Source organism: Alosa alosa, chromosome 23 (assembly GCF_017589495.1).
Source record: "Alosa alosa isolate M-15738 ecotype Scorff River chromosome 23, AALO_Geno_1.1, whole genome shotgun sequence".
Taxonomy (NCBI): domain Eukaryota; kingdom Metazoa; phylum Chordata; class Actinopteri; order Clupeiformes; family Clupeidae; genus Alosa; species Alosa alosa.
The window spans coordinates 15,506,610-15,517,422 of record NC_063211.1 but is presented as its reverse complement, the minus strand read 5'-3'; the positions used below and the strand labels follow the sequence as shown (position 1 = coordinate 15,517,422).

Sequence of the window (10,813 nt, the reverse complement as noted above, 5' to 3'; positions counted from 1 at the left end):
TGATGACGCCTATGTACATTCAGCCTCTGCTTCAGGGACGCAGGGCAGAAGATCCACAAGATCTGTTTGATTCGCAAGGATGCTTTTGAGACAATCTGCGTCATTCGACTAAGAATGTAGTGAGCCCCAGCATCAGCAGGGGGAGAAGGAACAGGTCACTGGTCGATGGACAGACGCACTGTGAACGTACACCCAAGGGGCCCCCATGACGTCAGAGACCGAGATGAGGTATTTGGTCTGAGGTGTTCGTCACGTGAAAAGAGACGGGCGAAAGCGGATAAAGAGCGCGGTGAATCTGATATGTGCTCGGTCCTTCCTCAGGAGCCCAGCTCACCCCGAGTGGCCTAAAGTGCCAACAGGTTACTGCCGTCCCGTGTCTAGACGCACACCTAAATTCAGCTTGCATAAACCCTACAGAAAGATTTGCCTTTGCCGCAACGCAAATGTTTGCGCAGGGTGTTTGTCATTTGTAAAACTAACACACAGAGCGAAAGAGCTCATCGTTACATCGTTCACAAAAAATGGTTGCCCTCCAATTCCATCACTGTAAACTTGTCTAAGGAAGCGAGCATTGGCATCCCATCTCCTTATTTGCTGCGTGTGTTTCTGGAAAGGAATGAAATGCTTCAACCTATGCCATTTATTACAGAGGACAACAAACAGAGAACGATTTGACCACTGGGAAAAAAAATACTTGATGGACTGAAGGGTAAACAGAAGGCAGGAACCAAAAGAGGAAAACAAACATACATACACACATACATACAAACATTCATACGTACATAGAAAATAGATGACAATCTTGATTTGTGTCTGTACAAACAATCTCTCCAGACCATTGCTGGTGTGCCGTGGTATTCGGGAGCGACAAACTGAAAGTCCTAAATGGCGTGGAACGGGCTGCAACAGTGAGTCAAACGCCAGAAGAGTCGTTGGCAGCCTTCCACAGGCAAAGCCGCTGGGTGAGGCAGATGGAATCGCATCATTCTCACAGAAGATTGTCACGAACAGAAACGAAAAGGAAAAAGAAGAAAAACAAAGCGAAAGAAACCAAAAACCAAATCAGAATCAAAAGAGATTTAAAAAGGCATTCCATATCGCATAGGGCATTCCAGTGACATAGTCTGTAAGGCTGGTATCCCAGCTGTCCCCCTCATCGTCCTCCTCCTCTTCCTCTTCCTCCACCTCCTCCTCCTCCTCCTCCTCCCCTCCTCCTCCTCCTCCTCTACCCTCCCCCTGCCTTACTGTGTTGAACCCCGGTCCTTGTGCCCCCCCTCTCTGTTTCAATTCAGCTGGCGGCGAAGTGCCTGGAAGAGAGACAAGTCGAGGAGGAATTTCTTTTCTTTTTTTTTGGCAGGGGGGTATTTAGGGGTGTTGTTTGCCCTTGAATCTGACACTCAGGGGCAAGAGAGTGAGAGAGAGAGTCCTTGCGAGGAGAGGGGGGCCCGTGCAAAGCGGCCCCCTTTTGTTCCCACGAGAGGAGAGGAGGAGGGCTGGGCTATGTCTCCTTGTCAGGCTTGCTGACGGGCTTGCCTCCATTCATCACCACAGGCTCGCTTGTGCTTTTGCTGGGCGGCACGACGCCGGCCTTCGGGACCACCTCGCCCACATCATGCAGGGATGGCTCACGGTACATGGCAACTGGGAGGAAGGAAAGAGCACATCGGGGTAAAACTGAGAGTGATTTACTGCCTCTAATAACACTGATGAACAAAGAAGTGGTTTCAAGTGACAGAGGTAGTGGGACACTGTATCTTGGCCTCTTCCTGTACCTACTGTGTGTAAATCTTCAAGACAAATCCATTTCTATACAGTGTCACACTCAACAATCAGCATGAGTTATCACAAACAGTTCAGGTCATTTCAGGAAGTTGAAACCTAAATGGAGAAGTAAAATCTGCATGGTTTCATCAAAGTTATTAACAATTGAACAGTCAAAATTGTGGCAATCCAAATCCAACTTTTTCTCTGACACAAATAGTTATGTATACTCTTATTCTAATGATCCTTCTCTGCCAGGCTTATCCCAAATCATCTGAACATTCTTGTCACCCAAAGAGCCCAACAGAGAGGTTCATTTAATTTTTTTATTTCTTCTTTTATATTCTTTTATTTCTTTATACTGGTAAAGCCTAGGTGTCTGGTGTAGCCTCCCTGTTACACTGAAAGTGTGGAATTGAGACAGATACAAACCAGACTACACCTACTAGACTACTAGAACTGCATAATTTACCTGTAACTTTACCCAAAAGACTTTCAAAGCTTTATTAGGTCCAGACTACAGGAGGAATTTGACTCATTAATACTTAAACACCATTTCAACTGTAATATTCCACCATGCTCTCATTTCACCTTCTATGGGCTTAGGCAGGAAGTGAGCAGCAGGTTTGGTCTTCTTGACCCGGTTGCCCTTCATGGGTTGGCCCTCCTTGTTGAGGCCAAGGAACCAGGCGCGGCCGGACTCCTGCTGTCGGTAGAGCAGGGACGAGTAGATGACGTAATAGTTTTCAAACACCGACTCTTTGAATTTGCACTCAGCCGTGAAGAGCTCCTGAAAAGGGGCAAAAGAAGCAGTCATTTACATCATGCTTTATGTGTAAAAGTAATCGGTGTTTGACGTGTTTATTCAAAGTGACATGGACTCACAATGGTGGATTCGGGGATCGAACCTGGGCTGACCTATTGTAAGGTGGCAAAGCTAATTCTGCTCCAACACATCCCCAGTACAATATAAATATGAAAATTTGCACAACTACAACACGTTACATAGTGCTTTTCTCAACACTCAAAGCTTTTCACAGTCAAGGGGGAACCTCACTATTCACCACCGATGTGTAGCACCCACCTAGGTGATGTACGGCAGCCATTATGGGCCAGAATGTTCACCATACACAAGCTTAAGCTGGAGAGTGAGGGAGTGAATGAGCCGATTACAATGGGGGATGATTATGGGGGATGTATATTTCATAAACACAAACAATCATATTATAAATCATACTAAGAAGGAGAAGGAGAAGAGCATCTCTGCAATACATGCTAGCACTTCTGGACGAAGATGTTTACTTTCACAAAACAAGCCTCTGTTTGTTTTCCTGTTATATTTTAATGTAAAGCATGGTTAGTGCTAGCCTGGTAAACCAAACTCATTCACAAAGTGAATAGAGTCTGGTCACTCACGATTGGGAAACCTTTCCAGCACTCACATGGCAATGGGCATAGACTTTGCACTAACTTTGGTTAGGCTGGAATAATGATTTCAATCACATTGATCAGGGATTCATAATGTTACTTCCTACTGTAACTATCTACCTAACTTTACAAACTGACAATAAACAGCATTGGCATCGTCAGGGAACAATGTATGTGAGCCTTGCTGTAAATAAATGTACACAATCTTCCGATTGCAATTTTTGATGTTTGCAGTCGTTGCTACTACTGTTTACCACAGCCACTTTCAATGTCTAAACTATAGCATCATCCCCTCTCATCACTGATTGGGCAGATAATCTGCCAACTGATGAAAACGCTAGTGAACTATGGTGTACTGTTCCAGACTAGAGAGACTAGACTACTCCCTGAAAGGAGATCTAGGCGGGCGTGGTCAGGCTAGGTTAGTGCTGGTGATTGACACTATCCTAACGTAGATACAGCAGGTTGTATGAGGTATCCTGTTTATATTAGAAAGGGCTTTACTATCATATTGTCCAGAAGAGTGGATAAATGAATAAGAATGGCTATAATAAATATGATAATTATTCATTCTAAAAATAAGATAAACAATGGTGCCTCTTGACAATACACATCAACAGTATTAACAACAGCCTGTCGGGCTTTTTAAAATTTTAGCCTTTGATGTCCACCATAACAAGTGGAAACTCCTGAGTATTTTTGTTTAAAAGGTGTTGCACACAGCCCTAATTTATGTTCTGAGAGAAAATGGCTCCACTCAGAGACAACACATAATTTTCATTAAAGTCAAGGGAGGTAGCACCTCAGCTGTCATATGTTTTAATGAAAAGACATTACAAGACTTAAAATAAAAATATGAACTAAAATAATTTCCCCCACTGATCTGTTATGAATGTAAGTTCTGTTTGGTTCTGTATAATACTAAATTTAAGCTCAGCTGCACACAGACATGCTAGGCCTCTCATCTGTGCAATCCCATTGAAACGGAATTGAGCACATTCAATATGCCTGTGTCTCTTGCCATCACTGTCTATGTTTCTAGATCCCTTCTTCGAATGTCCTCACCTTCCATGGTCTAAGTAACTTATTTCAAATATGTTAAAGATGTTTAGTTTGGGTGATTTCAATCTCTAACATTAGGCCTATGTTACCATGTACCAGAGTAAAACATAACTGGTTGATACTGGTTGGTAACTGGTTGATACGGTCACAAGCAAATGACCTCACCGCACATCACTGCACTGTTCATGTAATACAAATTGTGAGCTTGACATGAGATGATTAAGATTTAGCACTCTGTCAAAAATGACAGATGAAATAAGAGATGGACAATGTTTTGGGTCTGAATCATGGACTGCAGCTTCCAAATAATTTTGATGACTGATAATGATCTCTTTAAGGATAAGGCCACTGTCAAACCTCTGGGGAGGACACACTGGAGCAACATGAGCAATATCGAACAGAATGCGTAAAAAAAAATATGTAAGTGTTTATCTGTGTGTGTGTGTGTGTGTGTGTGTGTGTGTGTGTGTGTGTGTGTGTGTGTGTGAGAGAGAGAGAGAGAGAGAGATAAAGAAAGAAAGTCCAAGATAAAGACTGGCTTGCTGCTGAGCCCACATTGATATTCCATTCAGTAAGTTTGCCACATGAAAGGACATGCACTTGTACGTCTTTGTGGAGGGTTGCCACGGTAACACTGGTGGGAAAAGGGGTTCAACAAGAGGGGATGTGCAATTTGGCAAATTTACCGCCACATACAATTCACTGTGCATGCGCTTGCATCACACAACTCTGCAGGACAACAGAAAATTCTCCCGCGACCATGTAATTTTCTTTTTCTGAAGGCTTTGAAAATCAATCCACACTTGGACTGAAAATAATAATGGAAAGACACATGTCGCGAAACCACTGTGCAAAATCAACCAGAGGCCTTAAAAGCGCCACAGAGTACAGTAGGTTTTTGCCATGTAGCTTTCCACCTTCAACAGAAAAAAAAAACTAGTACCGAAAATGGGATTGTCCCTGAAGGATAGAAGACAGAAGAAGTCAAAAGGGAGAAAATAAAATCTGGGGAGAACGAATCCTCAGGAGAGCAGTCAGGCCCAGCAGGGATGCCCATCTTTCTACGCCAAGAGCACTCCAGGAACTTGATCAATGTCTGCTGCTATTGGGCGTAACGTTAGGCTTCATCTCACCAGGCAAGTGGGTTGCCAGGACTATAGGCAGCCCAACAGAAGGGTGAATATTCAGCACCACAGATACTCAGTGTGCATTTAAATGAGCTAATCAAGAGCCATTGTTCATGATTATCCCAAACAAGGTAATTATATGGCTTTAACAATTATATAACTCTTAGATGTCCTAATTTGTCTTCCATTGCACATATAGTACATGGGAAAGACTAGAATTGCAATGCTGAAATGGTCAAAAGAGAATCTTGTCTCATTTTTTTCCATGTGTGGGATCTCTCATTTCTTTAAGAAGCCATCACTGCATTTGACACTGTGCAGCACATGTCCCAAAAATGGCATAAAAATTAGGAATGGCTACAGTGCACAGTGCTAGCGCTTAGTGATAGCTTATTACTGTACATGTATATAAAAATGCGCTATAAATAAAAGTGACTTGACTTGACGTATTACATTCATTAAAATAAATACTACTAGTTACCATCCTGGTTTGTTACTGCTAATCTGTGATAGGAATATAATTCATGATGAGATTGGGAAAAGTTTGGGAGACTGACCTGTAATGGACATTTCCACAGTTTTTGAACCATGTGTACCTATTATACATCCCTTGGGGAAATTGGTCAACATTTTTCCGACACTGGTGAGTGTAAGAGAAAAAGAATCACAGAGAGAAAAAGAGAAGGAGAGAAAGAGAGAGAGAGAAAGAAGGAAGAAAAAGGGAAATCCCTTTTCTTCTGTGCCGTCCCTGAGGAGGTGACTGTGTGAGCTGCTCAGTGCTGGCTGTTTGGGAGCACCTCTAACACCGAACTCCTCCAGCGCACTAACTAACGACCTCGGGGAGATAGCGGCAGCGTAAACACAAGAGGAGGATGAAAAGCCACAGCCACTAATTCCTTCTGCGAGCTCTGCGACACCGTGACAGCAACAGCGCACACACAACCCAGACTGCAGGCTCCAGGCTCCAGCTACACTGTTCCTCTACAAACTAAAAAGTTTCAAAGGGGCAACTGAGCAACACTTTCTACCTTTACACCTGAGTGGTTACTATGTCTTCAAATATCAAAGACATAGCATATGATAAACAAAATCCTTTAAATACTTAAAGGAAAACTCATGATTTTATAGATGCCCCCAAAGTGTAGCATTGTAGCTGCTTGGCTAGCTGTTGGCTGCAGCAACTCAGGCTAGGTAACACTGATTTTTTCTTACTGACAGACCTCGAGAAAACAAAGGTCTGTGTGAAAAATGTCAAGAGCTGACCTTTAAATACTGTGTGATACTTATACATGAGAAATATGATGCATATAAATGATGAATAAATATGAATTTACTCTCAAAGTAAGAGATCAGATTTACAGTACGCCAACGAAAAGGAAGCTAACTGGCAGGCAGGAACTCTCACGCACAAGGCTGCACTCTGCTACCCCTCATTATGAGCTAGGAACCGCTAATGAAGAAGACAAGACCCAAGCTCCTAAAAATATCAAGAGGCATTAGGGAGATTTTACAGGCTAAAATCTGTGGCTAATTGGCAACAACTTCACCTGAGGTGAAGGAAATATCCTACAATGTGTTATGATGATCTTGAAGTAGAATGTTCTCGTACAAAATCTATTTGCAAATTTAATACCTTGAGCAAGATCCCAAGCACAATCATCGGTGATGCAGCTAAAAGCTGTCATGTGCCACATTATGCTGTTAGTTTCTGCACGAGAACTTTACTCATAGACTGACTTTGCACTTTGCCCAGCATTGACATTAGGAACCCAATGTCTTTTACAGTCATTGGGTCCACATCTGAGGCAGCTTGGGGCCACTCAGGGCCTTTGTTTGTCTTTGTTTCTTTTTTGCTAGAAACAACCAATCTCATGGGTCCCAAAAATACGTGAACCTGTACCAAACAGCAAATCCCTTTGTATAAGCAGCACTGCTAAATGAATTATGTGAAAGCACTGATAAACTAAAAGTACAGCTAAATGAAGTAAATGAGTTAATGTGGTGATCAGGGTCTGATCTGCTCCGGCCAGCTGTTGTTTGAGGTTGACCTCAAAAAGGCCTGAGAGAGAGTGTGACCCTCAGTGCGGCCTCCTCTCTCTGATGTCCGTCGACAGAGAGCTGCACCCTGACAAAGAACAGGTGCAGCGTGAGGCTGCCTACGCGACAGACGCCATAGCTCCACCAGGAGCCGTGCACGGCCCTCACATCAAAGAAGTCAGTGCACCAAATGCAATTTACCGACATGCAGAACTCATTGGGTGACGGTGACCAGGATGAAAACATGAAAGGGACAGCACAAGCAGAACACCGTCTCTACAAGGTGAAGACTTGAATTAGCTTCTATGACAAGATGTGAGACGAGAGATGTGACATTCTTTTCCTCTTTTGTCGGTCAGTTCCAGTGAGATCTGAATGCTCTACTCTTTGTATTATGACTTTAATAGCAAGCTCTCCTGTGCTGTTCTGTCACACTTGTGCAAAAGGAAAAAAATGAAAACTCCTATAAAAAAAGGTCTTCCCTGCAGGGAGTGCCAGCAATAAATATCCGTCTCCATAAAAGAGGAGATTTGGAGCAGCCAAAGAGGTTGCAGCTATTAGGCCCCAATTCTGTTGTTTTGTGAAGGTGGGTATGTCTGCACTGCACTGCGGCTTGCTGACTGTGAATGGGACGCTGCTTTATAGGCCCAGATTAATCACTGCAAGTAGAGAGGGGAAGAATAAAAGAAACAACAGGAACAAATGCTCCCGAGCGCCTCAGGAGAGTAATTGGGGCCATTTATCATTTACTGCAGCCAGGTCAGACAAGCAAGATGGCAGATGAGTCTACAACTGAGGGCCCAGTTTCTCGAAAAACATCATAAGTCTAAGTAGTTCGTAAAGTCCCTCTTACAAACGTCTTAATATTCGGAATGTTTCCTTAAACCCTCGTTGCTTAAGAACATCGCAAAGCACTCGTGGCTAAAATGACCTGTGCTGCATCAAAATCTATCATCATCCTATAGGCTATTATTTAGGCATCTCTCAGTATCTTACTCGCCTTCTACCTCATCATCAAATGTCTTCTTCAATGACACCCCAAAACATGATTGCGTAGGCAGTCTACCATACGCACACTGCGGGACAGTCACAAGTGGCGAAGAGCAGACATGTCAGATGTATTGAGTAGCCTAATAGCCTATGTTCACACATTGTGCAACAAACATGAAAACGGTGTAACAATCTAATCTTGATAATTAATATTAGTTATGCCCGTGTGTGGCATAGGCATACCAGGGGATGCTTGTAGATGCTTGTCAATGTTTTGAAGTTAATTAACATGTAGGTCTGAAGCTCAAATGGCAGCCGTGACGTGAAGTCATATGATATCATCAAATTAGAGGATATTTCAGAACTGTTAACGTAGACAGCTCCTCTTAAGAACACCTTGAGTAGTGCATATGCATTCACGCTACGAGGATGTTCAGGAAGCATGCGGAAAAATCAAATCGTTTGTAAGATCAATCATAGAAAACTTTTGTAAGTGCATACATCTGTCGTTATCTGGAAACTAGGCCCTGGTCTGGCCCTACCTTATCTGGCATGAGATTGGCTCCGATCTAGCATTGGTCTGAACCAAAGGCTTTTGGTACAACAACTGTTTTTTTTAATGTTCTACACAAAAAGGTTGACTTGATTTGAACCCTATATATAGGCTGGATCTGGGCTGGCCTGGCTTGAGTTCTTTGGGGAGCACAGCGTCCTTGGCACTAGTTGGGTACAGATTTCCAATCAGCGATTGCGCAGGAAGTCTTGTTTTTATTAGGTTTATGTTTATATTTAAAATTATTAGCCTTTCGTCACTTTCGTCCAAAACACCATACATTATATTTTAACCAAAGATCAAACGAAACACACCAGAGAGGTAGCTCACCCCTTCCTTCAGTATTTCCAGAGAAACTACACATAGGGTTTCGTTTTTGATTGGAGGGCAGACTGCCCTCACCAGTTTTTACAGTTTTTGGAGCCTGGGCTCCCTACCGGGAGACCGGGTTTTATTTCACAACGGATTGTGGGGAGATGATTGCTGAATTTGACAAAAAATGTTATGGGCTTGAAATCGCGTACGGTCACTGACTGCACCTTTAAAAGGTGGAGGTGGAGACCTAACCACTACAGGGTGTAATACAGTGGAAATATATACTGTACCGGTGGAAATATATATGTAACACCAAAATAAAAAGAGGACTGCTTTTCATCCTTTGTGTTTGTTTTATGTGTAACACATCCACAGTTCTAACATCTAATTGTTGAACTTTGATACTGGATATGGCATCCTAAAATTTCAAACAAAGTATGGATCCATGGTTTTTTTTTTTTTTTTCTACATTTCTAACTTCAATAAATATATGAATATATATAGGAGGAGGATGTTACAGGAAACAGTTATGTGACTCACTGTTTGTTGACAGACTATCAAACACATTGTGTAACATCAGTCATTAAATATTCTGTAAATACTCTTCTTGTAGGAGCATACTTGACACCCTCGCTGATGTTTGATTCCACAGCGCTGTTTTGAACAAATCAATTTGATGTAATGCCCTCATAACCACATGCTGTGGCCATACGTGGGGTTAATATGAGTGATTGGCCGGGCCCCACCCACAGTGGTGCATGTCTGGTGTTCACAGAAGGGGCCATCTTATGAAATTAGGTGATGTTGCACTCGCTCCCAAGACATTCACATTCAGCAGGGAGTCTATCGGGGATCCCCCTACTGTAAGAGCTGTGTACATGGTGTGTGTATGCTTGTGTGTGTGTGTGTGTGTGTGTGTGTGTATGTGTGTGTGTGTGTGTGTGTGAGTGTGTGTGTGTTTATTCTACTGGGAGAGAGTGAAGTGTTTGTGACAGGGACCAGTTTGGTCTCAAGATCTCAGCATGAGGGTATAAGACACTCCAACCCCTTCTAACACCTGCCCATGTGTCTTACACTGTGCATTACAACTGCACCTTCTGTCTTAGTGCGGGAGTAACCCGCTCTACCTTCTCCAGGAAATGAGAAGCTGTGTGAGAGGATAGAAGGGAAAAAAATTGTCTATTTTTAGTGGCGTTGGGGGGTCCCTGCAGAGCCACGTCTGACCTTACTGCTCCTGCTGGCGAAACGCCGCTCAACCCTCCCCTGAACACCTCGCTGTCTGTCCACGGGCGCCATATTAGGGCGGAACGTTCCAGATAATAGCGGGTCTCGGCCAGCCTGCCGGCCGCCTCTCAAACCTCGGCGGGGGAAGGCTAACGGGGAAGATGAAATGGGGCGAAATATTCATGAAAGCGCTCGGCGTGACGCAGCGTCTCTCTCCAGATGAAAGAGCCTTGCGACGCTCGCGCTGATAATGCAACGCTTGCCTCTAACTCGCTTTATTTTCTTAAAAAGCGTTTCGGGTGCCCTTTGCATTCTT

The 10,813-nt window shown here is 43.4% G+C and overlaps 1 protein-coding gene across 2 annotated transcripts in view; it reads right to left on the bottom strand.

Moving 5' to 3' along the window:
• Positions 1–1,235: 1,235 nt before the first annotated feature.
• LOC125288840 (fibroblast growth factor 14) overlaps positions 1,236–10,813 on the bottom strand; it is a 77,101-nt gene continuing 67,523 nt past the window's right edge. For both annotated transcript variants that reach the window (XM_048235514.1, XM_048235515.1), the window contains exons 4-5: positions 2,353–2,551; positions 1,236–1,641 (exon numbers count right to left, since the gene is read on the bottom strand). In XM_048235514.1, the coding sequence (XP_048091471.1) occupies positions 1,499–1,641; positions 2,353–2,551 (342 nt within the window). In that variant the 3' untranslated portion in view covers positions 1,236–1,498. The remainder of the gene's footprint in view (positions 1,642–2,352; positions 2,552–10,813) is intronic.